Here is a 13,110-nt window from a genome sequence, read left to right as displayed (position 1 = left end):
AGATGACGCACAGAAAGGTGAGATAAGGGAGACAAGTCGTAACAGGAAAAGGGAGAAGATACAGGATACAGAAAAGAGGAGTGAGACGCAGGAGAGAAATGAAACCATAGAGGTGAGACATGATGAGAGGATGGGAAAACAAATAGGGGGATAGTGAGAGAGGTAGAGAGTAAAGGTCAGGGCTCAGCAACCTTTATCATCACGAGAGCTATTTTCAGCCATATTGGCAAAAAGAGATCTTTCTGGAGTCACAAAACATATCTCTTAAATAGATCTGAACAGGATTGGCTGGATTCATTAGATCATTGGTATAGAAATCTCTATGATACAATAAATTACTTAACGTATCCTGTTAAGGCAAATTCTTTCTAAAGTGGGATCAGGACTGCTTTGGCTTTTAGCAGACACCCCGGTTGCTTCAAGACACCGACAGCGTGCTTTCCGTCTTCGTGGGTCGTTGAACTCGCATGGAAGAAGCACTCAATTAATTTGAGGAATCGAGGCAGAGCCGCTGAGCAGGCAGCTAAATTACAGTCCTGCAGGTTGAGTGCGTCACATTGCTCGCCATCTCCATACTCCATTCCAGCCCATTTAACAGAAGGGGCCACTGGGACTCCAGCATATGTGCATTTCTCACCAAAATATTATCTTGTCTCACCAAAAATTGCTTCACAAAGGGGTGATACGCAACACAAACGACGAGGGGATAAGGAAGTCACTTTGAAAGCAAATTTAGACTATTAGGGTAGACGATGTAAAGAGGAAATGCTCATATTAACTGTGGATTATGTTTTTTTTGTATGATAGATCCAGTTTAGCAAAATGAGGTACCCTAGGTGGGTTATGGGCCACATTATGCTGCACCGTGGAATGAAAGACCCAAGGTTGGATGAGGTTACTCTCCTCCAGGTACGCTGTATCCTATGATGAAGAATTTACGAGACCATAAAACCTCTCATTCCTGCTAATTCCAGTCCTTTTTAATGGACACACCGCCAAGCTCTGGGACCTTGCCAGAGGTGCGTCTCACACCAAAACAACACTGTCACATACGGAAGAGCCCCTTGGCACGTTCCCAGAAAAAGATGTGGCACTGCTAAAAATACCTGCGTTTGAATCATTCACATCATACACTATTTAGAGAGCTCAAGCATGATGGGTGGCTATGTGGAAATGTGTATCAGACTTTGGGCTATGACGGAATTCTAGTTCCTGGAATAACAAGGCTGAAACCAGAGCAGTTTGCCTATTTGCCTCAACAGATATGAATATGCAGTGGCATGCTGAGAAGATGACCTCAATGACTGTTTGTGTTCTATTAACGATCCCTCCAGTGTTTCATTATTCTACGATTGCAGAATTTTTACAGCATTATTTTCACCCTGCTGTTGTTCCAGTTGTTGAATTCCATTATCATTCTGTTCTGGAATGTTTAACGCTGACTGGCTTTTGTAAATATTGGTCTATCAATACATCTAGCTTCATTCTTTTCAGTTAAAATTCCTAAAGTTAATGTGCTGATGCTGATTGGAATGTTGATGTGTTGTGTTGTACCCAGAAAATAAAGAAACGATGGCATAGTTGCTGTCGTTTGGAAATTCCCTCAGCCCAAAGCCAAGACAGTCACTGCCCCCTGGTGGTGAAATGCGTGTAAAGCCTTGAGTGGAGGAAGATACAGAAAGGAAGAGCCGTAAACAGAGGTGGGGGTTTGCTTTGCAGGCTGCTGAAACTACTAGAACTTCAACAATAAATGATATGAAAGCACAAAACACCTATTGGAAACATTTAGTGGTGACACATTTGGCTGAAACAATATAGTTTTGTTTGTGTCTGTATTTAGAAAGCCACAGGGGTGGTTGGTGCTCAAAGAGACATTTACATTAAGGAACAGCATTATTCAAACATGAGCGGAGATGGGTTTGTTGTACAGAAGCACTTGCACATGCTTTTATGGAAGAGTTAAATTATTAAACCTTGTTTAGCATCTTCTTCTCTGCTCTACTGAGGGTTTGCCGTCACCTGCCACAATACTAACCTATGTGCTGCTGACATCTTTGTGCTTTGGTAAATAATACAGATGCTCCCTTTCATCTCATTTTGTTGTTTAAAGTGGAGCAAGTGCAAGTGTGTTTGAAAGCAAAACTCTTCACATAAAGTATGTGTGGATGTGATGTTCTGATGATCATCTTTCAGAACACAAAATGATTAAATACAATTAATCCTCTACCTGCACCATACTGAAATGCCCAAATGCACCATGGGTTAATGTACACATATATCACACACTCACACAGAAGGTACAAAAACTATTTTGCCCTTGCCAACTGCAGCTCATGTGCAGTGGCTGTATTAAGTTGATGTTGTGTTGCGTCATCACTTTTGCATTATATCTGTTGATGTTCCCACTCTGAGAGAACCAAAGAGGTCATATTGTTTGAAACACACAATATGAAAAAAGAGATCATGCATATCATTAATCCATGTAGGCTGCAGGCCTGAAACAGAGAGATTAAATTCATCTCATCCACTCTTTTTTTTATCTGTTGGCTCCATTTATTTATCTTGCGCCATAGACTCAGTGAGGTGAGAAAGCTGAGCTTTAGGTTGGGGGGTTTTAACAGGCTTGAAATTATTATTTAAATCGTGTTTGTTTAACGACATAATAACTTTAGAGCACATCCGCTGCATCAGAATGTCTTCATATCCATCCATGCTGGACAAAGCAGTTCTTTGTGTAATTCTGGTCAGGTAACTCCCCCAAAACAAAGCAATTCCAAGAAAGTCCAAGGTTAAAACCAAAAGAAAACTACTCTTTCCACAGTACAGGGATACCAACTGGATGAAAATGAAAATGCTTTTTCGTGAAGCAACATCTAAAGTTTAAAACAAAGATCTTCCTCCTTCTCTCTAGCCACATCCTGCAACTCTTCCTGAGGGAGCAACACATTGGTCCCACCTGCTACAATGTAGACCCACTACCAACAAGGCGAGACATAGGGATCGGACCCATTGGGATTTGGGTGGCAGGGGAAAGCGAGTGACTAGTCAGATCAACCCCTGGACAAGGAATTCTTAAAGATCAGAGAGACGACGTCTGAACAGAGGATAATATGCACTGATAGCAGCTATCTGACTCCAAACAACAACTACAACAAAGCCTGTAGATCTAGATAGGTATAATAATGACAGAGGTTGATGTGAGATTGCAAGATGCTAAAGGACAAGCTTGTACTCTGCAAGGGAAAGTGGGAAGGATTCTGATGATTTGAATTAGGAAGGTAATGGGGAGGGAGGAGAGCACAAGCTTGTGACCAAACACAGTGGCAAGCTTCACAGCCCCACAAGCTCATTACACATCATACTAATGCAATTGTGTCACTCTCTATTATCAGCCGAAGACCAATCAATCTCATTCTCACTCAGTTGAGCTGATGCTACGGCCATTATCCCAACAGGAATCATGTCAGATTACAGCGAACAGAAGCAGCTGGTAGGAGCTAAGTGAATTACACGGTGTGTGTCTGGCTGACAGCTCGTACGTACACACACAACGATGGAACACGCCTATCATAAACTGGCATAGACAGGCAGTTCACGCACTTACATTGATTATGACGCATTCAAGTGCTTTATGGGTTTAGTTTCAGCACCAAACAGGGAATGCAACGAATCAAGTGCAGAGAAGAGAAGTATCACCAGCCCCAAGACACAAACAGAGGCAGGAAACCCCACACACTTCACACGTGAATGCCAGGCTTACCTGTGTGACTTTCTCTGTCACGTGGTGCGTCCGGTCGATGAGTTTGCAGGGAGCTATGATGTCCATCTCTCCGGCGGGCAGGGCGATGAGCGGATCGGGTTTGAAGTCCACAAAGTTGAGGGTGATCTGCGGGATCTTGGAGATGGTGCGGTAACGCATGAGGTCCGAGTCCGAGGTGGAGTTCAGTATGTTGGACTTACTGTTCACTGCACCTGCAAAATCACACACAAGGAAGCGTTTCAGTAAGAATGCATTAAACTTAACACATCCTTTGTGTACCGCTAGATTGTTGAGCTAACAAACCTGGATGCTGGATATGAACAAAGGTGGATAAAGTTTAAAAGACCCATATTTTCTCGCCCTTGTGCACAGATATGGGTCATTCTGGGCGGTAACAACCAGGACAACGTGTAACCAAATCTGTACTTGCTAATATAGAGCAAAATATGTGTCCGTTTATCTTTCATCTCCCATCCTTTTCTCTATCCTGCTGCCTGCTCCCTTACCTGGCCGGACGCTCGCTCTCCGGTTCTTTCTGTCCCAGTCGGGCCTCATGGCCTCGATCTCGTCCACGGAAGAAGCCCGACGCATGCTGTGAAAGCTCTCCCGTGAGCGGCTGTTAGACAGGGTGCAGTTGGAGCCTGAGGCGTCCGGATTGAGACTGAGGCGGTGCGGTGCTACGCAGGGGGAAGATTGGGTGAGGGGCCCTGCTAATGGCGGAGGATGAGGATGCGGCGCAGGAGGCTTAGAGCTCAGTAAGGTGCGATTGTCCTCCTGGCGATCTTCTGGCCACCCCTGTAGAGCCAACCTAAGGAACAGAAAAGAATAGTTGACAGCATTCTAAAACTTTCTTAACAACAATGAATACACAACTATTTCAACACAGTATGAAAGGGCAAGCTCTTGGTCGTGTGCCATCCCTGAAATGAGATTCAGCAGTACTTCTGTCTTAAGCTGTGCTGCAGTCGATCCGTATTAGCAGCACTTGATTGCAATGGATTACAAATTAGACCTCGGCTTTATAATTAGCCCCCTGAATTCCTCCTGCTTCCAAGAAAAGGTGGCACTGAACTTTGATCTCTCAGCTGAAAGAGAGGATTCCCCTTGGAGATGCATTTTAAAAACTGGTAACTAGTTTCTGCATCTCTATCAAAAGTAATACTCGGGCCTACCTGCTCCCACAGATCTGCTCTTTGTGGTCGGGTGCTATGGCGGGCAGAGGCAGCAGTTCCCCCAGGGACTCGCGACTGTGGTGGTGTTCCCGGTGCAGCGGCAGGGGCGTGGCAGTTGGGATGTGACCCGCCTCGGCGTCGTCCAGAGACACTTTGCTGTTGGAGAGGGAGCGCAGCAGGGGGAGACGTAACTTAAAGCCACGCGGACGCCCTAGTGGAGAAGATGGGGAATGAAATATAGAAGAGGCAGGTCAGTTAACGTACACGCAATTTCATTTTTAAGCATTTATTGGGATTTGTAATAGAACTAGCTTCCTTCTTTCTGCTGTATTATTTGGTTAAATTCTTCATATTTATAAAAGCTGACTTGTGGATTGTGTTGTGTTGAATTATTTAGTAGTTTGTGGTGTGTGTGTAGTTTGTCTTCCCCTTTGTGTGTAAATGTCCTGCTCATGCATTGTGTATATAAACCCAGGTGTGTGTACTTTTTATTATTATGTCTACCAGCTCATTATCTCACATCAGCAAATACCAAAACAACACCAGGTGAGGTTAGTGTGCAGTTTGTGTGTTAGTGTGCAGGTACCAGTGACAAGCCAGGTGGGCAGGCGGTGGTTGAGCTCTTCTTTGTGGTCTCCTAGTCTCTCGTCTGTCATGACCTCAAAGTTGAGGATGAACATGATCACCATGCCATCTTCGTTCTTCACTGGCACCACATCCACCATACACACGAAGCACTGACCTGGAGAGAGAGAAACTCGGTGAGATCAATGGTAAGAACACACACACACTTGAAATGAGCTTCTATCGAGAGAGAGAGAGAGAGAGAGAGAGAGAGAGAGAGAGAGAGAGGGGGAGAGAGAGAGAGAGGGAGAGAGAGAGAGAGAGAGAGAGAGAGCGAGAGAAGCCAAGCACATTCACTTAATCTGCCTCGAGTACTAAAACAGCTAAGAGCCCAAAACTTTAGACCCATGAACTTTACTCATCTTCCTCTTACTCAACAACTGCAACACAATATTACTTTATTTACAATATAGTAACCCAACAAACCTACTACATACATAGGGATATATATCTATAATATGCAAATAAAGATGTTATATATTCAATCAGCAACTACAGGTAGTATTAGGTGCTATTTGAAAATAAAATAAAATAAATCAAATATCACAAATCTATTCAATCTACACAATCTAGATCTACACAATCTACACTCTCATCATTTAGAACAGCATTATTTCTGTCCTCCCGACCCCTTAACAGTCGTCAATGTGATTCATTCAGTTTGCAAATCCAAATAAATTCTTCTTAAAATGGATCTTTAGATATAAGGAACCTGCAAAACAAAAGAGTATAAAGCCAGACTGCAGGCTGACAGCTATGATCCCTCCTGCTATAGCATCATCTTTCCCATCATACCTTTCACCTTTTTTCCGTCCCCTTTCTTCTCTAGACAGTGACAGCAGAGCGGTTTTTGCAGTGTGAAGCTCTTACATCCAACACAGCATGGTGTATGAACTGATGTACACTTTATCTACTGCCTGGCTGATCCACTCACACACCCGCCTATCATTCATCTCACATCATCAGTGGAGAGTGGGCTAAAATCCGATTGGACTACGGCATAATCCCAACACCGTAGGAGGAGGAAAAAAATATAAAACACAGGGAAAACTGAAGGATTACACCATCTGGCCAGGCTCAACTGTGTATGTGTGCGCAGGTGTGTTAGTGTGTGTAAAGAATGGAGAGTTGTATGCTCAAAGTGTGTCTCACGTGTAGGTTGATGTTGAGTTTCACATTCATTCATGTTTGTTATCGTCATCAGCTGGGACTGAAGTTTTAACCGTTGATTTGTGAGACGGTACCTACATGTCATCAGAGTATGTAACTAAGTTCATTTAAATAATGGATAATTCAAGTGTTGTCATTGTAAAGGAGTTGGGATGGAGTAATCTGCATTAAGATCTTTGTTTTTAAATTTAAGATGTTGCTTCAAGCAGAAAAGCATTTTCACAAAACTCACAAAACTATGAATTCAGAGCGCGGACACCGTTTGCGTCCCCATTACAGGATTGTATCATCTTTGTTTTTTTACGGATGACAGATGTGTCACACACACACATGCAGACGTGAATGCACAAGCTTACACTACAATACACACACATAAATGCATGGGATTAAATGTAAACAAAAGAGGATTCAACTTCAATTCATCATGATTTTTAATCCACCCCATTTATAAAGAATGATATGTTATTAGACAGAATCACTACTTTACTTGTACAATTATCAATGTTTAATTCTGAGGGGGCTACATTACTGTGTACATGTTTAAGGACATGTGGGTTTATTTTGTGCGTTCAGGGTTTGGCTACAAACAACATCCACGCAACATTTGTTCTCCTCTACTCTCTGGTTACTGTATCAGAGTCGCTGAAAGTCTCCAGAGGGTTTCTTCATTTCTTTCATGATCTATAACTCGGTTATCATTTTGTACAGTTTTCAAATGCCCGAAGATTTTGGTGTCTTTGCAACATGACATCTAACCTCTACCATTTAGAATCTAAAAGGATTTTCTGGTTCGAGAAAGCAGAAACCCGATTGTCTTCTTTCACATCCTCAATGCGTCCTGAAAGGATTAGAAGTTATGTAGCTCATAATCTCTGCTATAGAACAAGTGGATTACAGGAAATCAGATTAAGACTTTAATCAGTCAGATCCTCACTTCTGCATTTAAGAGGAAGGATTAGTTGGTACGCTTAAAGAGAGAGAAACAAAGAATTGTATAATGTTATTTTCATATTGCAATAGACCACAGAGAGCAGTCGATGAATCATCCCTTGTGCGATTGTTAAGTTTTTTGTAATAACCAAGAAATCTCTTCTTTTTGTTTTAATTTCCTTGCAGAGTTTGAGCCCAATGATATTTGGTCACCATTTTAAAAATCAGGAGTGGGAGTGGAGTCCCCAGCATCCTCAGCTGCCAACAATCAGGTAGTCTCTCTACAGCCCTTTAAATCAACCTCCACCATCACCAGCATGACTGATTACCGCCCAGCTGCTTTCACTGCAGTGATTATGGAGAGACAGGTACTGTCCCACATGAAAGCACGCATCCCTCCTGACCTCGCTCAGTCTCCCCCCTCAGGCCGACTCAGAACGCCCAGCACCCACACAAACAGCCTGAGGACAGCATTTCCCCCCAGCGCTGAGGATGAAATCACATCCATAACATAATGTCTAAAGAAGGAATCACAGCTGATGTCAGACCACAAAGTATCACCATCACGTAGTTTTCTCACTGCTGTCAGAGAGGCGTGTTGGTTACATAAGTCAGCAAACAGCAACGGTTGTAATTCCCTATCTTTGTTTCCATAAGAACTCTGGTACGCTAATGAGAAACCATGACGGCAGGCAAAAAGGGAGAATGCATGAGGCACACAGGGTGAAAAAGGGATATGGAAGATGTGGAGAATCATTCACAGACACTCTCTGTTCAATCCCTCTGTCAGAGAGAGAAACTACAGACGTTCATTAACATGGATCCACTGAGGCAGCACTAAATATCACTATAGACGGCCTGGCTGCAAGCCAGCTGGCAAAGCTCCTTCTATTCTTACACATTTAGAGCAAAAGGGCCGGCTGTTAAATCCAAAACAGTCAGGCTAATATGACAACAATTATAAGTGGCCGAAGATGCAATTCATCAAGCCAAAGCAAAATATCTTTCAATTCATTTAGTGAAGAATAAAGATGGATGTGCATCATATTATTGTGGCTTCCCTTGGCTTAACGTCTGCTGGGTGATGATGAATAATCTACTTTCATTAGTCATATTAACAAGTTAAAAAGAAATGTCCCATTGGGATTTCATTAAATCCCTGCTTTCACCTCAGCAGCTGCTCTATTACATTGATAACTGGTGTAGAAATCAGCCCATTGAGAGCTGAATACACTGTGTAGAGGCACAAGCTACAAGTACTAGCACAAGTGTTACTGTACATCTTGTGCTGATGGACAAATAATATTCACAGAGTTTACCTTATTTATGTTAGTTTGTTCAAAATGACACCGGCCCTGCGTGGTTATGAGTTTGACATTCTTTTAGGCAAATTCCCTCTATTAACAAAAGGTGAACATGGTATCAATTGTCAGAGGATTGGTCCATAGGAGCTTTGCATGACAATCATTACCAAAGCATTTTGTCTATGGACCAAAAAAACCTAACTGCACAAATGTACCCTTGTTCCTAAACCACTAGGTGGCAGGGCAAAGCTATTCTTTCCTTGCCATCCGTTGATGGCGATGTCCTGGTAAAACTCCAGCCACCAGCAGCAATATGACTCAACACGGAGCTGGAGCAAACAAACTGAGGGAAACCAGTGTGTGTGTTTGTGTGTGTGTGTGTGTGTGTGTGAATGTCAGATTTTTAATATTGCTCTAAAACCTTCTCATCCTCTGAATGTGGCTCACTGCTGTTCACTGATAAGCAATGTAACATTGCACCATCTCTCAACATTTACACCCCCCCCTAACACAAACACGCACAAGCACACACGCACGCACACACAGCACACAGATGCTATGCGATTGACCTATGCACTTTTTCAGATTGTTACAGAGTGAGGAAGGACAAACTAGTCCAGACGTTCATTCATCAGCCTCCCTTACCTGTAATAGAGACAAATAGCCAACAGGATGAGCCGGGAGTTTACGCTGGCTGCAGCTACATAATAGATTGTTCTCATGTGTGACTTGTGTGTGTGGGGGTGTGTGTGTGGGGGATGTTTGTATGTGTCTTTTCATTCACTAGTTATCCGTATTATACATCAGCTGACCTGTCTCGCCCCCTACTGGTGGGAAATGAGAAGTAAAGGCGACGGCAAGGTGATTGATACCCTGGAGCTAATGGGAGCGAAGTGGCTGGGAAGTTGACAAACCTCCAGACTGACAGGGAGATCCATTACATCGGCTACCTGTCCCAAAGGACAACTGCCCTGGAAAAGAATGAGGTAGTGGAGAGCAGAGCGGGGCCTTTTGGTTGCTTTGTGGACTGTTGACTGGGTAGGAACAATGTTGGATGACTGGATTTGTACAATTTGCATGTGATGCATTAACGCAGTGGTTCCCAAACTTTTTCCCAAACCACCCCCTTTTATAGATCAGAATATTTTCGCGCTGGTTCTTGCCAGGGCAATTAATTGTGGAGTGTGTTTTCATCCAAGTTTAGTTTTGTGTGTGTCTCTTGTGCTTAGTTTCAGTTACACCCCCAGTTTTCAGTCAGATGCAAGGTTCCCCGACAAGTTTAGTTTAGCTTGTTTTTTTTCACAACAAAACAAAGGAAAATCATCTTGTTGTGTTAATAGGTGTGTATTATCTTGTCAAGCAACCACAAACTCTGGTACAGGTATAAGGGTTCGGGTTCGGGTCCTTGAGTCCGCTTTAAATGACGATGACTATAGTGTGACTTTGTTATTTGTCTCTGGAAGAACTAAATAGGACAAAATGCAAAAAGTGTTTGCGATTCTGACTCACAACAGAATAACTGCAGGATTAAATCAATCAATCTATTCCGTCCGTGTCCGTGTTCCCTCCCTAACATTTCCCATGAATTCGAAAATAATCAAAAAATGCTTGTTCAACTCAAGGGCATATTTTACCTCAGACATCATTAGGTCATCTTGTATTGATAGGATGGAGACATTGGAGAATGTTACAGTGAAGGCAGGAGGATCGATCTCACAGTGAGGGTTTATGGTATGTGTCGGGCTCGATCAACACACATTAGTCAGTGTGCTTGTTGCCCTTCAGCACAGAGGTGTAACGATTGGGTCAAAGGGGCTGTAGTACCCATCTCTACACACACACACACACAGACAGAAAATTGTACCCTTTCAATATATACAGTCTGTGTGCTAGAATATGATACAGCACACTGACTGAAACATAGTGTATGGATATGTCTTGTACGCAAGGATAAGATGGTTACCCAATACTGCACGAGTATGACAGGAAATAATTCACTCTGACTCCACAGCAGACACTGAAGGAGTGTCGGTCCCTTTAGGTTCATGTGTTGTACCGTATGTGACAGTATGATTAGCCACCTGTGAAAGATCAATGGCCGACCTGTCTAAATGTCTCCGCCAATAACACGGTGTCAGGCTGCGGTGTCAGGCAACACAGCAAAGTCAGTCAGATGTGTCGTGTAGCCCACACTGCTCACGTCACACGGCCTGCTATTAACAGATTACCTGTCAGTGTAGGAGCACAGGCGCACCCACACGCACAAATACAGTTTGGCGTCACTTAGAAGTGAAAAACAACACACAAAGCCTACACTACCCTGATACCCATGCAAGTTGACGTGCGTGTCTCACACACGGCAGGATCTACTTGTAGAGTTTGCACACTGGCAGACGTATCTACAGATTACTTGTCAGGATGGTTTTGAACGACCGGCGGGTCCCTGCTGTGTCCAATACAAGGACCCAGAGGTGGAGAAAGCACCTGGGATCTGGACATACATCTTCACAGACATCTTGATCTGCAGAACATCAAGAGTACGGTCATCACTCTCTTAAACCACTAACTAATATATAGTGATTACTGACCCTTGCTGTTTTTTTCCATTATGCATTTTCCAAAAATCTATATGCTATACTGTCTGCTGCATACTTGCATTGTGGATCTCATAAACCTTGTAAAGACCTCACTAGAGCCTCACTGTGACTCTTCTGCTGCATTCTTAATATGGATCCACAATGATCTCAAATATACAGTCAAGTCCACTGGTAGCCTATAAACCAATGTCAAATTACTTTCTTTTAATGAAAACAATGCGCATGTGTATCTTATAATTTCAAGAATAGTCCCAATACACAATTTAACAGACATTTAACAGTTGTCAGATTAATTAAAGGCCCACACAGCGCTATCAGCTTTTAAAAATGGGAATTCGATGAGGATGTGCTCATTAGGAGAGAGTTACTTGATGTTCGCATTCTCCGGCAGAACCTCTTCAATTAGAAAGACCCTGGAGATGAAATAAAGCGGTTTCACAAGAACTGTCTGCAATTTATTCCCCTTTATTCCCCCTGATATTCTTTCATGTTTCATTTTGTGAGCAGCTGTGAGCATGCCCACGTCTGCATGGAAATGGAAATTTTGAGAGCTCGACATCTCTAAAGCATTAATTAGGAAACATCCTCTCGTAAAAAGTTGAGATGTTAGATTCATGGTCTGTTGTGAGTCTGCTGCAAGTTTTCATGCAAGTGGCTACAACTCATTCAACATTCACTTAAATTGAGGTCCCTGTATGCTGCAGGGAAGCTTAGCAATAGTAACTTTAATTGCCTCTCTCCTTCACCAATTTAACAAGATAACTTACAACAAACTTCACAGCTACTGAAGCGTTCACACAATGGGGGTTGTGCAAGACAGACCACAGGCATGAGATGACACTGTGCGACTGTGTGAGCGTTCACTTAATGCCTCCCTGCAAGCAAGGTGGTAACAGTGACCTGATAAGTTCATTGCACAGTCACAGTGTGTGAGATGGTATAATAAGATCTGCTCCTAATCTCTGTCAGACTGTATCAGGTTTGCTACATGTCAGGCTGAGAAATGAATTCATTGCGGCAATGCATAAAAAAACATTCAGGCAAATTCACTGCTTATCACACGTTTACAAAAGTTTAGATGTGGGTTGTAGATTTCGTAGATTGGGTTACGAGAAGAGGAACATGTCACATAATGCAATCAAGGAATACGAGACAGGACACTCTACCCCGCTAATGTTAAAACTGACCGGCATCTCAACATTTACAGTGATTTACAGTGGAAATGAAGCCAGCTCCACCCTAATAAATAAATTACCAAAACTTATTAAACTCACTATGTGGTATAATCATTCAGTCTATAATGTTCGGTTGCCTGGGTTTGATTCCAGGGCCCTTGATCCTTTCTGTAAGGACTTTGCAGGTTCTCTCAAACCCTCATATGTACGTATATACACATATATGCACACATATTCAAAGCTACATCCTGACGTGAACCCCGTCTGCCGGACATTGCTGCTGTCTCACTATTTACACAAAGACAGAAACACACCCTTGAGCTGGAGAGGTGTGTACATTCAAATCTGAAGTGTTCAGTCTCAGAGTCAGGTGCATAG

The 13,110-nt window shown here is 42.9% G+C and overlaps 1 protein-coding gene across 1 annotated transcript in view; it reads right to left on the bottom strand.

Annotated features, from left to right (window-relative positions):
* kcnh2b (potassium voltage-gated channel, subfamily H (eag-related), member 2b) overlaps positions 1-13,110 on the bottom strand; it is a 124,886-nt gene that overhangs the window by 44,000 nt on the left and 67,776 nt on the right. The window contains exons 3-6 of the mRNA XM_076158386.1: positions 5,519-5,674; positions 4,933-5,143; positions 4,255-4,568; positions 3,761-3,966 (exon numbers count right to left, since the gene is read on the bottom strand). Of these exons, the coding sequence (XP_076014501.1) occupies positions 3,761-3,966; positions 4,255-4,568; positions 4,933-5,143; positions 5,519-5,674 (887 nt within the window). The remainder of the gene's footprint in view (positions 1-3,760; positions 3,967-4,254; positions 4,569-4,932; positions 5,144-5,518; positions 5,675-13,110) is intronic.

This window comes from Genypterus blacodes, unplaced genomic scaffold, assembly GCF_046128005.1.
Source record: "Genypterus blacodes isolate CSIRO-AG114 ecotype Tasmania unplaced genomic scaffold, CSIRO-AGI_Gbla_v1 ptg000076l_1, whole genome shotgun sequence".
In the NCBI taxonomy this organism is placed as follows: Eukaryota; Metazoa; Chordata; class Actinopteri; order Ophidiiformes; family Ophidiidae; genus Genypterus; species Genypterus blacodes.
Note: the sequence above shows the minus strand (reverse complement) of the source record. Positions and strands in the feature narration are given on the sequence as shown.